This window comes from Cavia porcellus, unplaced genomic scaffold, assembly GCF_034190915.1.
Source record: "Cavia porcellus strain 051 isolate PalLab524CR breed Dunkin Hartley unplaced genomic scaffold, mCavPor4.1 scaffold_3, whole genome shotgun sequence".
Lineage (NCBI taxonomy): Eukaryota > Metazoa > Chordata > Mammalia > Rodentia > Caviidae > Cavia > Cavia porcellus.
Genome location: NW_026947486.1, coordinates 61058996 through 61078452, shown reverse-complemented (window position 1 = coordinate 61078452; position 19457 = coordinate 61058996). Strand labels below are relative to the sequence as shown.

Genomic DNA, 19457 nt, shown 5'->3' with positions numbered 1-19457 from the left:
AAACACCATATATATAGCTATAATCTCAGAATAAAGGACAGACCTTTATTAAACAAATGTAACTATGGAAAGTGCTGTAGTGCCTTTTTTTTTCTTACACTGGTTCACCTGGCTAAAAAAATTCCTCAAATTGATGATGATGAAATTTAGGAGGCATTGTTATACAAAAGTCATCCCATGGGGCAATACCCAGCTAATTTTGGAGGGGAATCCATGAAGGGTCAATAGTGGTAGGTGGAACCAAAGGGATTTTTTTAATCATCCCATAGGCAGTGGTCATATGTGGATTTATGGTGGTTTCATGTTTTGAAATATTCTTATGGCTTCTTGATACATCTTTTCTTCCCACCCCCAAATAAGGGAAACATATGAATATCAAAATTAGAGAATAAACAGAGGAACCAAAGTAAACAAGTACAAATTTATTCTTTTTAAAGGGGAAAAGCACCACAGTGAGTGGCAAAGTTAACAAATTTGTCTCAGCTCTGCTCTTTTATACCAAACTTTCCTACACTTGCATGCCACCCTTGTTACCTCCCCCAAATCCCTCTCCCCATTCTTATCCTTGTGACCAGTTCTTGCAGCTAGCAAGCAGTATAGAAGGCTTCAGTCTAGCATCAATACAGCCCTGGGGACAACAAGGACATTCAGCAGGTCTCCTCCCAAATATGGCAGCTGTGGGAGGATATGGATACTGGGAGCAGAGCCCTGGCCTTGAGCGTTTCCCTCTCTCCTAGCCATTTGTTTTAAAACAGTGAGAAGTCACAGAAGTATTCCTCTGTTCCAAGGGCCAGGCTTTGGAAGGGAGGCCCAGAGATCCAGCTGCCAGCTGAGAAGCTAAGTCTCCACAGTCCTAGGACAGGGCCCCCTGTTTCTCTTCCAGGACTGTTTATGTTAAGGCAGCCAGCCACTTTCTCTGTTATCTATCAACTTATGTCAAGGAAAACTGGATATAATTACTGGCTACAAATGATCCCAGAGACCATGACTCTGCCATTGTGAATACAACTTCAAAGAATTCTCTAGCCTGAAGCTTGATATGAAGTTCAATTGCTTTTAAACACATACCACAGGACAGCATGTATATTCCTTAAAAATGAATCTGGTCAGAAAACATCTCCCATGATTGGCCTGGCCTCAAATTTTCTCATTATTGTGGCCTACTAGCCTAGTGTCTGGAATACCAGAAATTCAGACAGGTTTCTGAAATACATTCTAACTTTGGTTCTTAAAAGAAATGGACCCTTGAGAGCCTTGATTCCAGCTTTTCCATTCTGTAGGGAAGGGCCCATGTTCCTCCTGGGTGGGGCACTTTCTAAGGAACCATTTCCCAGCCTTGAGTTCTCCAGCCAAACAATCTTCCCAAATGCCAATCAATGTGAATCCAATTTGCTTTAGGTGGAAGCAGGGGTACCTTTGCAATGGCTGTTTGGTCTCTTGATAAATTCCATCTAGAATAAATTGCCTATCAGTCCTAACTGTTCCCTGATACCATTTGAAAACAACTCCAGCAAACACATCCCTTATCACTGATGCTAACTCCACAAGTCAGAAGGTTTTCCCTAGGTGATCAACCTAGAAACTGCCTTTACCATCCTTCTAGTACAGCGCCATAAACTATACAGAACCACGCATAATACCTTTAGGAGACACAGTACATAACAGATGCCTAACAACATACAGTACATTTTGATAAATCTAACCCTGATGTGGGTTAGATCACAGTGATCAAGGATTCATTTACCTCATGGCAGGTAAACTACTCACACATGCTGCAGTGACTGGATCTTTGAGTGGTATACTCACCTCAGGCATTATAGGTAAACACAAGATCACAAAGTGTCAGTGACCCACCTAGTGAGAATTCAACTCTTGACCTGCTACTTCCATCTACCTATAGCACAAATCCTACATAACAAGATCTACATCTTTTGTTTGTTTATTTCTATGCCTGGCCCATTGCAGTTGCCACGGGCCCTCAGCAGCCCAAGAGTTCTTAGGGAAGGGGGACATTCCTGGTAAAATATTGTTCCATAACATCACCCCCTGAGAGGCACGTGCCTCATAGTTCTTGAGCCCTCTGACTCATAATACATTTTTTCCCATTCTTATACACAATCTAGGCCCTTTGAAAAATGCCTCATTCTGACTGATGGCCAGGCTCTTCGTCTGGTACCTGCCTACCACCTGCTCACCATACATGTAGATACACACTTTTATTGCCTAGAAGCCTCACAAATCCTGAGGGAGATAGTGTGATATGAGGTTTGACTCTGGACCTGTGGCATAGTGATGGAAGAGGAAATCCCTAGCATCTGGACCCAAGTTGCTGGCTACTTTCTCTGGAGCAGACCAATGTATATTTCCAGAAGTTCCACCCACTGACCACTACGTGATTATAACATAGCACTTCAACAGTCTCATTTCTTCCTGATCTTGGTGACAACCATTGCTTTACCCTGAGCCAGACCTCAGGAACTGGTAAGGGGTAGATGATCTATTCTGTGGCTTAGTCTAGCAGAGGCTTTTTTGTTCCTTCCAAAGTCTGTCTATTGTCTGCTTTTTGTTTCTTTTCTGCATCAAGTAAGAGAGTTTGGATATCCTCCGTTTGGCCACCTGAACTACTTACAGGGTGCTCAGGAAAATTCACCCAATTCTCAGATCTCAAAGGAACATGATTTACAGTGAGTGAAGAGAATGAGTGAAGAGTGATTCTTCCAGTTAGATTTCTCAGTGGACACAATTTTGTTGGTTTGGTCTTGAGGTCAGCTTACCCAAACATCAATGGAGAAAGACATCCTAGGGGAGAAGCCAGGATGCATCTATTTTTATAACCAGAGGCTGAGGCTAACAAAGAGCAAGGTAGAACATTAATACTTCAAGAGGTATTAGAATTTAATGTGTGAGTGAGGCTGGAAGAGCCCTGAAGTACAGTAGATATGTAGAGTAGATATGTGTATATATATAAACTCAGGCAAATTAAATTGACTGCAAGACTCTGGAGGGAAAAATTTTCCCCTTGGAAGAAAGGAACCTAAGTGGACTTTGACTCTGGTCAAAGTTCCCAAACCTTGTGTTTCCACCCATGTCCCACTATCTACTATGCACAGTTTCTTGATAAAGGGGTCATGGTATATATTGTCTAGGAAGTGTTAGTGCAGAGTTATGGGTTCACCTTCCAGAGTTTGAAAGAACAGTTTGGTGCATAGGAAGGCCTCAGTTTTGTCTCAGTAAGAAGTGGCCAACTTTCTGAATTGTGGCCAGTGGATCCTAGGAAGGTATCACTATTAAGCATGGCCAGTTGTAATTGCCATATGATCATCTGGAGGCAACCAGCCTCCTCACCTGATTCTACCTAAGAGATAGAAGGGTTACAGTCTAGAAGGGTGGTGGGTAGTCATACTCTTCCAAGCTAGAGGGTGGCTTCTCTTTCTCACCCAAGGAAAGAAGGACTCACTTGCTGAGCAAGCTGTCACTTGTACCCCAGTTCTGTGAAGACAAATTCAGAAGAGCAAAATATGGTTTCAGTTAGATTTCCGGAGTATCCCTCTAGGTCTCATGGTATGCTGAGGCCTTCAGCAAAGAGGAGGGTCAGGGAAAAATCTAAGTCCAAAAGTACTTCTTTAATGTTTTCAAATGTAAGATGGAAGCAGAAACTAGAATGAACTATTTCCTCATCCAGGAAGATCTGATGGAGTGTGATAGAACTAAAAACATTCAAAGCAGAAACAACATGTAGGTAGAATCCAGTGAGTTAGAGCTATGCCCTGGAACTGAAGTCATTAGGACACACCCTGCCCACCCTTCTTTAGGAGCACTTTGGAAAGAGGTCTCAGGGATATCCTTTTGCCTCCTTGAATTAGACTAGAAAGGATGGCTATTCCCTGTAGATTCACACTACTGGCATTCTGGGGTCATCAGGCTTCTCTCCCTCTCCATAATTCAGTGAAGAAGGGAAAGGGGCTAGTGGACACCTTCCAGAAAAAGAAGCTCTGTAAGGCTGCTTCTTTGCTCCCCATCTGAATAGCCAATTGCTGTTTGCTTGGGCTGTAAACGAAGGGTAAAATAAGTGACTGATCTTGAACTTGAGGGTCAAAGGGCAAATTTCTATAGTCAGAGGAATCATGCCTCCTTTTGCTTTGATCTCACTCTACATCCTTCACATATCACCAGATCCTTGTTGCTGCCTGGAGTTCAAATAGCTCTGGTTAAGGGATATGGGGCCAGTGGGGACTGGAAAGATTAAGTGCAGGCTGAGGGAAGTCTTTGACCAGAACCAGGGGAGGACTGTGGATTATGGGATCGGGATCTGGCTCCATCAAGAAGCCAGTAGGGTGCTGGCAGTCACATCAGAGCTTCGCACACTGGGGAATGCATGGCGGAGCTTCTCCATGATGTCCTCCAAGCACAAGCTGACATCCTGGCTCTTTGACCCCACATCATCTGAGTTGGAAAAGAGAGTTTGCGAAGGTAACTTGAGAGTCCTTTATGTAAGACCTCAAAGCCAAGGTTGGACGCTGCCAATTGAAAGGCACACCCAAAGCCTTATGTCTTCCCATTTCAATAACTGCTATGCGCCATTGACTATACAATAAGCATTTGTAGAAAAAAAACATATGAATTAATCACTCGATAAACCAGTTATCCCTGACCCCTAAACACAAGTCATGAGGAGAAATCAGTCCCAGCCATAGCAGAACCTTGGATGGAAAATCTGGGGCAGGACAAAGTCATGCAGAAAAAGGCTGGGGGGGGGGCGGGCTAGGGAACTTACCTGCAGCCTCAGTGTCTGGAGTTGTCTGTCCCTTCTCCTGGGGGTGACTGCCTTCTGACTGCTGTGGAGAGGAAGCTACTGATGAGCCTGCAGATCCATTGCCATCTGATTCCGTAGATGGCTAGCAAGAGATAAAGCATAATTTAAGTGGCTTTGCCTTCCTAACCTTACTCTGGCAGACTCCTGAGCTTAGAAGGGAGCTTAAAGAACTCATGCCTCTCCCATTGTTCTTGGATTTTAATGTGATTTTGATAGCTGGGTGGCACATGCTTATAATCTCAGCACTCAGGAGGCTGAGGCAGGAGGATCACCATGAGTTTGAGGCCAACCTGGGCTACATAATGACTTCAAGGTCAACCTGAACTGCATAGCGAGACCCCATCTCAAAAAACAAAACTAAATAAATAAATAAAAACTTTAAAAAGGTGCTTTGGGTAGTGCCACAAATAGTGGCTTTCCCTTCAAAGAAGCTTCCTAGAATATTCAATTATCAGTCAACTTCTTCCTTCAGCAACATGCACCAAAGGCCCCCAGTTAGTATAAATGTGGCAATGTACCTAAAGGTCTCTTGTCATTTCATCTATAATTAAATGATTTAGAACCTATTTTTCTCTGGTAATGTGGAGTTCACACCTGATCTTTGGTTCATGCCATAATAGCATGTTAGAAAGCCCCAGGAATTCATTTAGAGACTGTTTCATGTGTAGGGACAGAGAGACATAGAACAAACAGAACAAAACAGAGATGACTAACATAAAATCATCACATGCTTATCATGTACTCGAGAAAATATACCCTAATATATTCTAATAAGTGATATTCATATTTAGTTATGCTGACCTTGACCCCTTCCCAGAAACACAGGCTAAGACTCTACTTGGCCTAGACCACCTATCATTGAAACTTGTATTTTTAGAAACCAGCTTCCCCTATAAGTATGAGGTACATCTCATACTCACCGGAGCATCTTGAGCAGGATGCCTCCTATCTTGTAGCATCACTCTGCTGCTAAGATAGTTTGTCTGCATTTATCACACACTAAATAAACTTTTTCTTCCCACCATAGCAGTTTTGACTCCCCCCCCCCTCCATTTCTTGCTAAGGGCCCACTTCTTTATTCTTCACTGCAGTGATGACAAGGACTTGAAGAGAGGTGGAGGGTCACTCAGAGACTCCTTGCCAGATGTAACATTTGGAGGATCTAGGGAACAGGTGTAGTGGGGTGCTATTGCATGTTAAATACAATGACAATATTAAGTAAAATTTATGAAGAGTATGCAGTATTCCTAGCATCATGCTAGATTTTTAAAATGCATAATCTCACTATGATATTGGTATCATTATCATTCTGTTTTACAAGTAAAGGAACTGGGGGTTAATGAAGTTAAGTAACTTTCTGACGTCCACTGGCGGAGTCATATTCAAATTCAGGCTATATGATTCTTATATACTACCTGCTAGATATGAAAGGGGCAAAAAGTAACGAGACGTCTTTTTTGCAAAAATCTTTCTCTTGCCAAACATGTGCAAACTTGCTTCTTTATGCAAATGTCATACTGGCAAGATCAACATTTTAGATTATTTTTGAAGTTTGTTCTTTCACTATTATATTCTAATGGACTGTAAAGAAGTAAGCCCTCAGAAGTTCTCCCCTTTGCCTCCAGCTCCTCAGTAGCTTGAGAGTGACACAAAAAAGATCCTGGAAGTCAGGTGAAAGAGAATTGGCTAAAGATGTGCCCATATCAGCCCTTTCCTTCCACTACTCTCCCCAACTGCCAGCCAGTTTCCCTTCAGGAACTTTCTTGATAGCCACAAGTCTTTGTTGCACCTTCTAGCTCCCTAATTCTTCCCCTTGTGCTCAGAAGCCACCCTGATTCACAGTATGCAACCTCACCTGCAGCAGCAGCTCCCTCAAGCGCTGCAGCTGGGACTCTAGTTGCTTGTTGTGGTCTTCAAGTATCTGCATTCGCATCTCCAGGCGGCTCTTGTGCTGTCTGAGGATCCTGGCTTCAGCCAGGAGCTCCTCATTGCAGTGGTCCTGTGTTGCGTCAGTAGAGCCTTCAGTCAGGGTGGGTGCCTCAGCTGCCTCCTCATGCTGCCATTTCAGGCGCCTCAGCTCTCCCTGGAGAATCCTGTCAAAAACAAAGAAGCCAAAACCTATGGTTCTATCAGAGTACTGACTGTTCAGATCCCAGAAGTCCACTTATGCCCAGGTGTAAGCAATCCCAGGACTTTTGCAGCCCACCCGGTCCCAGCCATGCTTTTGCTTGAATAGCCATATTCACTTCCTGTCCAGCACAGATATCATTTACTCTGCTGTTTTGAAACCTCAGAGCAGAGAGTGACCTTTCACATCAGAAGTGTTTCAAGGCTTTGATATGCTTCTTCAGGGATTAATTCTGACCTTCAAAAAAGGCAGAAACATAGTCGGCAAATAGAAGAGGTATTAGGACCATTGAATCATCTACTCCATTCTCATATGTTTAGATTCCAGGGGAAGGCATAACATAAACAAAAGATCACTCATCTCACCACTTTCATCCACAATCCTCTTGTTTGGCCTACTTTGAATGCCCATGTTGGTCATCAAGGAAACAGATACCAAAAAGATGGCCAATTTTGGGGACATCATTTTTTTTTTCCTTTTTGGCAATAAAATAGAATCACTCTCTGTCCAACATTTCCTATGGCCTGTCCCCATCTGCTCTCATGGAGTATCTCTCAAACTGTTCCTAGTGAGAAACCAGGTTTTTTCTTCAGTCCATTGTGGAACAATGTGATTCTTTTTTTTTTTTTTTTGTCTTCTTCCTTTTTATTGGTACCAGGGATCGAACTCACAACTGCCTGCTTGCAAGGCAGGCGCTTATGCCGCTGAGCTAAATCCCCAGCCCCAGAACAATGTGATTCTAACATGCATGACTAGCCCACAGCTCACATGACTCATGTCCTGCTACACACATTCAACAATTCTCAAAGTGGTCTCTAACCTGTTCAAGGTAATAATGTCACTAATTATATGCTTGATTGTCATGGCAATGTCAAATTGCTAGAAAATTGCTTTCTACTTCTGTATTTATCTTTCTTGGACTGTAACAAACATTCTGCAGACTGACCCTTATCTGCACTCCACTCTGAGAAAACTCTTCTAAAAATGTGATATGGCATTTATGGTCTATAGACCAATAACAGAAGTATACCCCAGAAGCTGGTTAGAAATTTAGAAACTTAGTTCTCCAGAATGGGATAAGAGGATGCTAATGCTTCAACATTTAAGCCTATTAGCTCTTTCCTGGAGGCCATATTTTCAGTTGGTACCTAAAATGTGGGTTCCAGGCTCCTGAATCAAAATAGTAGAAACCTACAATCTCCTTGGCTATTTAAAAGCTCCTGTACAATTCTTCTTGATTGCTTTGTCATACCTCCTATGTCTTAGTTTATTTGGACTGCTATAACAAAATATCACATATCAGGTAGCTTATAAACAACAGAAATTCATTCCTCAGAGATCTGGAGATTGGAAAGTCTAAGAACAAGGTTCGGGCAGATGAAATTAAGTCCTAGCCTTCTTGGTTCACAAATGATGCCTTGTAGTTTTGTCATCACATGGTGGAAGGAAACAACTTCCCTTGGTTTATTTTATAAAGGCATTAATCTTACTAGTCATCTACCAGATGGCTATGCTTCTTTAGAGGTTAGGATTTCAACATGTAAACTTAGGGGGACACAAACCAACATTCATACTAATATAGCATCCTAATTCTTTGGACTTCATTTATGGTCACCCATTTGTCTATTACACTATTTGCTTGATAACTATTTATTGATACATTATCCCATGCAATGTCCAATTGAATGTGCCAGTAAAATAGCACCTACCTAGTGGCTGAGAATGATTATAAATAACTTTGTCATTACATCCATGATAAGTGCTACAGTGGAGAGTACAGAAGTCATATGAATGATGAATAAGGAATGTCTTGTCACTAAAAACTTTCTGAGAAAGCTGTTTGCTTACTAAAATATAACTTTCTTAGCTAAAAGGAAAAAATCATTCTAGGTGATGAGAATAGCAAGGCAAAGACCCTAAGATAAGAGGTGAAGAAAACAGCATGAACTAATTTGGTCAGAAAACAGAACACGATCAAAAAGCAAAGGTACAGGTGAGCTAAGCAACAACCAGAACCCAAAGCAGATTAAGGATTTGTATTTTCTCTCGTGGGTGCAGAATATACAGTCCACATTTGGACCCAGTGGGGATTTTGCCCTTGATGTTTTGATCCTATAATTATAAATATCTTCTCACCTAAATTACATAAAATTAATATATGTTCATCTAAACAGAAAAAAACTGCAGAAACATAGGTCACACTCAGATCAACAAATAGAATTTGTAATTTCTGAAGCTCCTAAAGTAATGCAAGTGTAAACTAATAATGTTTTAGACATGCTACTTACTTCAAGAGGTAAGACAGAGTCTACTCTTTTAAAGTACCTTGAATCTTCTTCAGACCCCTAATGCCACCTATATTTTATGGAGAGTAATACCACTCCTATAATTGTCATATTCTGTCTTCCAGTCCACAAATGTTGTATATAGTGTCATCATCCTCTGAAATGCTTTCACTGATGATAAGTATCTTTACATCTAGCATGGAAAATTCGTTGAGAGCAGGGACATGTCATACTTTCTTCTGTGCTCTCTGAATTTACATTCTCTCTGCTTTATGTGTAGTGGTGGGAAACACTGGGGTGACATTTAAAAATTCAAATAATTATTGTAAGAGCTAGCACTTATTGAACCCTTATTATAAGGTAGGCACTGGGCTAAGCCATTATATGTCTGATCTCATTAGGTTTTCACAAGTGACCACAGGAAGCTGGTGTGATTATCATCATACCTATTTTACGGATTAAGAAATAGAGGATCACAAAATATAAGTAAGTTTTCAAGGTCACACAGCTAAGAGGTGGAGGTGCTTGTACTTAAATTCAAGCTGTCTGCCTCTAGAACCCAAATAAATTTGTGCCATGGCCATACCCACCGATTCTCATCTTCTAAGTGAGCCAAGATCTTCTCCAGCTCTCCCTTACTTTCTGTGGCCATGCTGCATGGAATCTGCTGTCCGAAGGCTGGCTCCCGGTCTGTGATGGGGCTGGAGTGCCGCAGCAGGTACTGGTCCTCATCGCTGCATGGGTGTGGGGAGAGGAAAGGAGGTGATTAGGTGTTAAATATAGCAATGGCTCAAGGCATGAGTTTTCAGCTTCTGGTTCAGATTCCAGGAGCTGCTTGCTGGAATATTCACTTTTAAATCATGGAGAGGGAGAAGTTAACATATTCAGTTTTGAGTGGGATGAAAATACTCAAAGTTGGCAATAGCCGTGGTGGAGGTACTGAAAATATTTTCAGGATGCTGAGGCTTCTGAGTTCTACTTATAGCTCCCTATGATATCATGAGCAAATCACTTCCTTTTCTTTGCTATTTGTCCCCTCTAGCTGCCTTTGCTTCCTCACCTCCCAGAGTGATCTTAGTTCGGTCGGGATCAGATTGAATTCATGTTTCTAGGCTGTTTGAGCAGGGCAGGGACTTCCCTAGAGATTCTGGGTACCTTTCCTGGGCTATAGGACATTCGACTATGCTTTGGTTAAATCCCTGATGTCTCCCAGGTTTGGTGTGGCACTAGATGTGCTTTTTGTATCTTGAACGTGAGATAATAGCTTCTTGATGTGGCTTTAGATGAGGGCATTATTTTTCCCTCATACTTGGGCACAGAAAGATGAGATCACATAACAGGAAGGGACCTTGGCAAATGTCAGAGAGAGACAATGTCATTCATTTCCCCACTCAGTTGACAAGAGGAAAGACAATTTCTTATTGTGCCCAGGAAGCAGCTTTCCTTTCTTAGAGAGTCAAGGATCCTAACTACCACATTTCCATTCCTTGTGGAACTCTTCCCAAGAAGTGGTAGAAGGATCCCCAAAGAGAGCTGTTTCTGGAAAATAAGCAGTTTATGAAACTCACATGCTGTCATCCGGGGACAGGCTGTCATTAAAGAAGGAACAATTCTGACTTTCCATCTCAGCAAGCCTGGGAAGAAAGATCAGGAACAGGAAGGAAAACAGAATATGAGACCTGCTTTCATCTTAAACACCCTAATCCCACAGGAGCGTTAGGACTTATTGGCTGCTCCACATCCCACCATGAACATCCCCTGACTCAATTTTCCTAGTCCCAAGTGAAAACTCCTTTCTCTTGAACTTTCTATACCTCCTTCCCCAAACCTTCTGGTACCTGCTGGCAAAATGCTCAATGCGAGAGTGTGTGTCCGCATGTGGCAACATTGGAGAAGAAGCCGGTCTGGAAGAAAGCAACAAATAGCCAGAAGACCAAAGACTAGGCAGCTGCACAGCTTGTTTCCTCACCACCTTACCCCACCTCATCCTACCACCTGCATTATGGAGATAGGCAAGAACTGATAGGACCAGAATACAGAGACTACATTGTAATCTATTTTTCAGGCTAGAGTCTGGGTCAGGCCCAAATTGAACTTTTCTTTCACTGGTGGGGTTTATCCTACAATACAGATGCAGATTGCACACAGTCACTGCTCAAACACTGTACTCACGTCTCACTGTAGTCAGCCTCCAGGACCGATTGCACAGGCAGATAGCCTCGCTGAGGGTGTTTGCTGAAATAATGCTTTGAGCGGAACTTGTTCTTTAAGGTGGTGGCAAAGTCCCTCATGTTCTCACTGGATGTGGTCTGGAAGGAGACAGGATGGAGGGACTCACTCTAAAGGCTTCCAGATAGTCTGGGAAGTTGTGGCTGCTCCTCATGAACAAAGAGCATGACTAGTACTTTACTTATTCATGCCTGTCACAACCTGCTCCTAGAAAGGGGTCTAAAATTGGATACATATTTCAAAGAGATGACATCTTGGAAAGGTGGATTGGAAAAACAGATTGAAAGATGGGGAGGTAGGGTAAGGGAGAGAATGGTAGGGAGTGAGTGGAGCAGGGAATATGTTTTGGGCTCCAGAAGAATCTACGTGGACAGAAAGATCTAAAGACATGTAGAATTTTAGGAAGCAGAATCAGCTCAGGAAGCCACATATAGGACAGTGGGTCTCAAACAGAGCATAGAAGCAACTGTATAGCTGGAGTTCAGCTGAGCAATGCTGAGCAACCTGGACTCACATGGATGTGAAAGGCACAGTTGCTCATGAAAACCAAGTGAAGTTTATGGACCTATGTAAAAAACTATCTCCCCCCCCCCCGAGGGACTGAGTAGTTAATTTGAGCACACATTTTTGTATTGATTAGAAGGGGTCAAAACAATAACAAAGTAGTTGGGAAGACAGGTGTCTAACACAGAACAATATAAGAAACTAGCCAGGAAAAACTCAAGTGAAACTTACTCTCTCTGTTCCTTTTGGAAAAGAGTTCTTTAGAAGACTGAGACTGTCCTGGACCAACTCTGATTCTAGTGAAGAAGTTTCAGTGGAAGAGTAGAGAGGCTTGACTGTTCCATGCTATAGAAGCACTAGAACTTTTTGGTGAATGCTTCCCACAGAAAAACAGAACACAATAAGCTAATGCTGGGCAAAGCCTAGTACCTGAGAGCAGCCTAAGTGTTCCACAAAGCCCAGAGGTCCATACCTGGGTGTAATACTCCATGATGGGGTAGTGCAGCTTATTGCCCTTGCTGGCCCTGCCTGTTAAGAAGCAGGTCTGGCAGATGTCCACATTAAATTGTTTCAGACTCCGGTACCTTTGGGAGATGATATGTGGTGAAAAATATTATCTAATATATTACAACGACCTCACACATTTCCTTAGCATGCAAACATATGCACATATAAGGAGGGGTGACACATGGAGTAATATCATGCTCAATTTCCTATATGTAGAAATGGCTGAATCCTCAACAGATGAATAGCCTCGTTCTAGAGACCATAAATCTCTATGAAATAATAAGCCCAGGGTCCCAGGAAGTATGAGAAACAGCATTGTCTCACTAACCCCCTTCCTTTTTTGAAAAGGAGATGTAGATTTAGCATACTGGCATACACATGAAAACACAAGCTGCTCTGAAGGCTAAAACAGGAAGATGGTAAGTCCAAGGTCAGCCTGTACAGCCAAATTTATGATGAAAGCCAATATCTATCTACCTATGCAGAGGAAGGAGTGGAATGTAATCAGGGAGACTTCAAATGTATTGTAATAATATTTTATTTAGTTTGTTTGAGTGTAAATACTGCAGCATGCTGGAGCCAGTTCCTACCAGCTTGCAAGCTATTAATAGCTCATTAGCTATTAAAATTTTAAGGGTTTTCTAAGCCAATAGTTAACACAACCATTATTTTAAAATTAAGATATAAAACCCCACAATTAAATAAATGTAATATTCAAAACTCATCACTTCCTAATTATTATTATCTATGCTGTTGAGGTTATTAACATCTACTGCATAGGTTGAGTATCCTTTATTTAAAATGCCTGAGGCCAAAAGTTCTTCAGATTTTGGAATATCTGCACAGACTTTGCTGGTTAGGCATTGCTAATCCAGAACTCCAGAATGCATTTTGGAACACTTCAGATTTCAGATTTTTGGATTACAGGTACTCAATCTATATCAGCATGGTAGAAATACTATAAATGTCATGTGACTGTGAATCCATTCCCTACTAGACTTGGGGATCTCCTATAGATAGCCAGATATCAGGCAGGGGGTAGTATATATCACAGCAGCAAATGCTACAAATTGGGTTTCCTTTTATCTTTCTGGGGAACTGATTGTGAAACATTTGGTGGCAAATCATTTGATATATAAGTATTCTTACAGTATTCATGCTTCATTTTTGTTGGGTCTGTATACTTCATATTCTAAAAAAATGAAATATTTCATCATTTCCAAGTTCTCAAAGTGTTAAACATTCCACAATAGAAAGGATTATAATAGTAATCTATAATAATAGATTTACTATAGATATATTGTAATTACATAATGCATTGTTTTGTAGTATCTGAATTGTGTGACCCATGACATAGTTCTGAAGATTATCATCAAAGCACATACTCTTTCCTACCTAAATCCTTTGATAGGGCATTGCCTGCAGATAGAACACTTGGTCTGATGCTTTACTTGCTCAGCAATGGTGACCCGATGCAAAACAGCCAGCCACACCATGGACTGGGGTTCCAAGTTGACCCACTCCAGGAACTGGGAAGCTTCAATGACTGGCTTCCCAGTGCTCTAGGGAAATAAGAAGCCCAATGGAAATGACTGAATCTCAAAGTATTTTGTTCCTAGTGTGCTAGCCCTCCGAAAATCAGAGAAGTAAGCAGGGCCTGGATTGGTCTATTCTCCGGTGGTGTCTACCTTTTGCCCTGTTGTAGTTGAGCTGGCATCTTCCCTAACAGGACTCCAACCCTAGGACTCAGTAAAGTCTCTGTTCTGTTGTCCCATCCCTACAAGCTCTCTTACATGTGAATAGCTCACATCGAAAGCTCAGCTTTTGGTCCATCTTCCCTTCCTTCCACCTCCCTCCCCTCTCACTTCCCTCTGGAGTTGCATACTCACAAAACGGAAGCAACTGCGGACGCTGGGCTCCACATTGCTGCCCCCAAAGGCTGCCACTTCACCCAGCTGACGGGGCACCTGAATAGCTTCATGAAGCAGGACACCGAGGTGGCGTTGGTCACACTGGCTGCCTGAGTTGGCCACTTGGCTGAAGAGGTCTGCTAGGCACACCACCAAGAGCGGCCAATCCCAACGCAGGAATGGCCAGAGAATGGTATGAGGAGAAAAAGCAGAAAAGGAAGACAGGGAAAGAGCACAAGGACTGAGCATATGGACTTTTGAAAGTGGAATAGCTAGAATTTCATCCCTGACCTTTTAGAAGTCTAGGAGCTTTTAAAAGAGCATTCCTTGAGCTCAGAGAGAAAAAGTGAGAAACACATAAGAAAATATCAGAAATGTAGGAAAAGAGGAGGGAGGAAGAAAGGGAAAATTAAGAGCATTCCTAGAAATAGGTATGTATTGATGACACCACTGGAAAAACCTTCCTCAAGAAGCAAGATGTGAGCTGTGCATTCAGGGGCACCTGAACATGTGTCACCATCAGGGTCCATACCCTCTCCTGTTCACAGAGCTGATATAATTTGATACTTCAGTAATTGCTCAGTTGTCCACACAAATGGAAGGAAAGCCTGGTATGGATAATTCAAAAAGAGGAGATAATCATCTAAAATGACCTCTAAGTGCTTGTGGAGTATACTATAGTACTTAGAGCTTAATATGGACTTTTATTGGTGTTCCTAGGACCTCCTTCCAAGGCCAACCCTAGTAAACCTCTTTCAGAAGCTGTTGTCTATTTGCTTTGTATCTTGTCTAAGGCCTAGAAAATATATAGAAGCAAAGGCCAAAAGGCCTGAATTCAAGTTCTAGATTTATGGTTGACTAGCTGTAGAATCTCGAGTAAGTTATAAACCATTCTGTGCTTCAGCTTCCTTAGTTAAAAACTGAGGATAAATAATCACTGAACATCTCATCTCAAGTGAAAGTTGGGCACAATAATGCAGCTTATAAACATGCTTGGGCCTGTAAATTTTTCTTAGACCACTGTCTTATATTTTCTATGATCTTTATATAATACACATTCTTTGCCACTTATTTGTTTCTTTGTTTTGCAATACTGAGAATTGAGCCCAAGGCCTTCATACTGAGCTACATTTTTTTTTTTTATTTTTCATTTTGAGACAGGGTCTCAGTAAGTCACTAAGTTGTCCAGACAGACCTCCAACTTATGATCCTCCTGCCTCAGCCTCCTAGACTGCTGGGATTACAGGTTTGCACCACTACACTGGCTTATTAGCACTTTTTGTAAAAAAGCTTTTTGTGTTTTTCTCTCCTCCTCTAGACTAAACCGTTTGAAGGAAGTAACACATCTAATTTAACCTAGCATTCACCCCATTTATCAGAGAAGTCAACACACATTAGTACTCAACAAATAACAATGGTGCTGTAGAAAAGTTCAAAATACTGAACACAAGATGGAGGAAAGAGGGGAAAGCAAAGGTACTAGAAACTAGAGAGGTAAAAACTACAGAAGTAAATACTGTCTGTGTCTCAGAGAATATATTTTATTATATCCTGTCTATGTAAACACACAAGAAGTCCCCCAGGAGAATGTATGACTTGGCTTCAGTTTCTAACTAGGAGAGGGCTAAGCCTGATAGGGCATGGGGATTAGAACTAGAACCTCAGGGCTCTGAATACTCCAGGTTACAGATCCTAAGAGCTCCAGGTTACAGTCCTAAGTAATTATGTAAGATTAGAAACCCAAAGACATGAAACAGGGTCTAATCACAAGCCTCAGGCCCATTTCGGCCTTTGGTCGCTATATATTCTTCACAACAGCCTGGGCCAGAAAGCATCACAAAGTGGCCTGAGGAGCCCTCTTCTGAGTAATAAGACCTACCTTCTGCTTGTCATACCTCTTCTCGCTGCAAAACCCCTCCCTCCGCCCAAGATCACTCCACACTTTGGAGCTGTACTCACATTGAAGTTTTTCCTTCACTTCTGTGCCACAGAGACATGCAATGCCAGTCTTAAAGGACAATGCCCGCATCTTTCCACTGCGACCGCTAGGTTTAAAAGAACAGACCGAGAATATAAATATATGTCAAGGATTAATACATGTAAAGGCAGTCATTTCCTCACTGTGTTAGAGCTCTGGCTAACCATGCCCCAAGCTGAATTGGGTCCAAGTCCACCATGAGAGCAACCCTTTCCTACCAAGTCCATTAAATTTATCAAAGAGGCTTCCAGGACTAAAAGCTCTTACCTATCAAAAACATTGAGGAGCCAGTTGAGAGTCATGTCTACACATAGTGGCACATTGACTAGGATGCCTCTTTCCTCCTCCAGTCGCTCATATAAAGCAGTCAGGCAGTGAATGACCTCTACCACGTCCATCACATGCTCACTGGCCTGCAGATCATGCTCATTGAAGATCTCTAGAGCTGTAGTTAAAGTTACTAGATCCACTGGGAAGGAAAGGAAAGAGAGAAAATATATAGCCAAAAATAGAACCTTAAGGATTAAAGAAGGAGATAAAGCCACTAGAAGCCTAAAATTTATAAGTATAAAGCAAGCATCCTAACTGTTTGCAAGTATGAAGCAAGCTGGCTCTTTACCAAGATCATTATTCTAAGGAAGGAAAACCAGCAAACAAACAAATAAACAAACTTCCCCTTAATTTCCATACTCAAAACAGTTTTGAGAAGATGGTCAGATGTGAATAAACTCACCGCCTATGTTGTATTGAGTCCTAAGGGATCATATGCCATTTTAAGTTTCTCTGTCTTTGCACAAGTTTTAACTGTAAATAGATTTCTCCATGAATCTTGTTCTGAGAACCTAATACTGATACTAGATACTAAGTCTCAGATATAGTTGGATAAATGTGACATGCATAAGGAATTTTATCTTTCAATTCTGAGGACTGAGCCTAGGAATGCTCTACCACTGAGTTACATTCCCAGATCACTGTATTTTTTTTATTTTGAAATAGGATCTTGTTAAGTTACTCAGACTGACTTGTAACTTGTCCTCCTTTTGCCTCAGCCTCCTGACCCCCTGGGTTACAGGACTGTCACCGTGCCTGGCAGTAGGATGTTTTAATCACTAACCAAGCTGAATCAGCCTAACCAGACACACTTGGATCAGGAAGCCTGACTGAATAGTACCCTTGAGAAAGGTCATAGGCACACTATATCTGCAGCCAAGCTAAGCCCCAACCACTCACATTTGCTTCAGTAGTTCTGTTGCTACATTCAATGACCCAAACCATGGGCTGGGATACTTCCTGTTACAAAGCAGTTGCTTGATTATCCATGTTGGGGCAGGCAAGAAGGGTCAAGTAGTTGGATGGCTATGGGTCTAATTTGGAAACCAGTCTAGGGCCTGGAAGTCAGTGGAAGGACCCTGGAAACAGAAAGCACCCACAGCCAGCATGTCCCAGGCTTTGGAGAGTTCTCAACAGATCAGTCAACAACCCTGGTCAAGATGGCATGAAAGTGAGAACCAGAAGACTGATGAAGAGTAGGAGAATGGGGATAAAAGCCTTAGAGAAGTGTGACAGGAGACGTACGGCGCAGGGCCTTCTGGACTCTGCGGAGCTTCATGGCAGTGCGATAAGCTGAGAATTTAATGTTGTTCAGATCAGCTGCAAAGAATGGAAAGAGACACACTTAGATCAGGGAAATGCACTTTAAACCACAATAAGAGAATTTAAACCCATCAGACTGGCAAAAAACAGAAGTTTGACATTAGCAAATGCCAAAAAGGATGTGTATGCATGAGGACTGCTACTGAAGGTATGAATTGATACAATCACTTTGGAAAACAACTTGGTATTGCCTTGTAAATTAGAATACTCACGTGTCCTAACCCCTAGTCAGCTATCTATCTTACAGATGATTTCCAAACATTTTTGACCAAAACTCATAAGACATTCTTTTTATATTGTGGCCCAGAATACATAAACATATGTGTGCACGTGTAAAAAACAAATATTTCAGAAAGCAATTCCTTTCTAGATTTAAAAATACAAAACATATAATTAATATCAAGTCTGACTCCTGCTAAAGGTCTGTTGATACTAATATTTCCTAGTCTATTTCAGTTTTTTAAAAATGCTTGTCACAACACACTGAAATGATATTATCTCTGGAGAGTGGAAAATACATTCTAGAGAAAGCCTTACACTCATGCATCAGAAGAAATGCACAAGAAATCCTCAGTAGCATTGGTCTTTTCAGCTTCAAACTAGAAACTTTCATGTCCATCAGCAGTAAAAAAGATGAGGAGTGGGGAAGAGAGGTATAAAGGCTGGTAATGGTGGGATAAGTATGATCAAAATAAATTGAATACATTGAAAGCCCCCAAAATGTGAAACTAAGGGGAAGGATGGGGAAAGGAGGCTGATGGGAAAAAACGATTAAAGTGTGTTGTGTGCATGTATTAGCCTACAAAAATAAAACCCATTAAAGTATATACTAATAAAAATGAGGAGAAAAACCAGTAGAACAGATAAAGAAATTGCTATATATAATGAAACTGCTACAGCAGTGAAAAATGAATGAATTATAGTCACATGCATCAACATGGACAAAATTCGCAGTGTGGTAAATCTTAATTTGCAAAGATAAGGTACAAAGTCCACAGTCACTGCAGTTTGGACAAAGCAGATTAGGCTTCACATCTACAAGAATAGGTCCCTAATATGATGTAGAATGGCCCAGGTGTAATACAGAGTCCAGTTGAGGGAAGTGCAGAAGAAAAAGAATGGAAGACTGTTGGAAAAAGGACATAGTCACTTCTATGCCATCCGCTTATTGACTAAAATTCTCTTCTATTCTTTTTTAAAAATCATTTTGTTGAGACATGATTATCATACAAAAAGCTCCATTTATTTAATGTTTATAACCCAATAAGTTTGGAAAAAAGCTTGCACTATGAGGTCATCACCATAATCTGGCCATTAGTAACATATCCACACCTCCAAAAATCCCTTCTCCTGCCTCCTTATTTATGATCAGGATTATTTGTGTATGTGATAAGAACACTTAACCTAAGTTCTATCCTCTTAGCAAACCTTTCAGTATAAAAATGGTGCT

General features: G+C 41.5%; 1 protein-coding gene across 3 annotated transcripts in view; it reads right to left on the bottom strand.

Annotated features, from left to right (window-relative positions):
* Positions 1–407: 407 nt before the first annotated feature.
* Positions 408–19457, bottom strand: part of Drp2 (dystrophin related protein 2) — a 41327-nt gene continuing 22277 nt past the window's right edge. Inside the window, exons 11-23 of one of the 3 annotated variants that reach the window (XM_003471060.5) lie at positions 17930–18004; positions 16622–16823; positions 16336–16421; positions 14356–14513; positions 13862–14028; positions 12432–12543; positions 11399–11535; positions 11065–11130; positions 10795–10860; positions 9817–9960; positions 6669–6906; positions 4775–4895; positions 408–4443 (exon numbers count right to left, since the gene is read on the bottom strand). In XM_003471060.5, the coding sequence (XP_003471108.1) occupies positions 4319–4443; positions 4775–4895; positions 6669–6906; positions 9817–9960; positions 10795–10860; positions 11065–11130; positions 11399–11535; positions 12432–12543; positions 13862–14028; positions 14356–14513; positions 16336–16421; positions 16622–16823; positions 17930–18004 (1697 nt within the window). In that variant the 3' untranslated portion in view covers positions 408–4318. The remainder of the gene's footprint in view (positions 4444–4774; positions 4896–6668; positions 6907–9816; positions 9961–10794; positions 10861–11064; positions 11131–11398; positions 11536–12431; positions 12544–13861; positions 14029–14355; positions 14514–16335; positions 16422–16621; positions 16824–17929; positions 18005–19457) is intronic. The other 2 variants (XM_013153721.3, XM_063246182.1) reach the window with 2 other exon arrangements.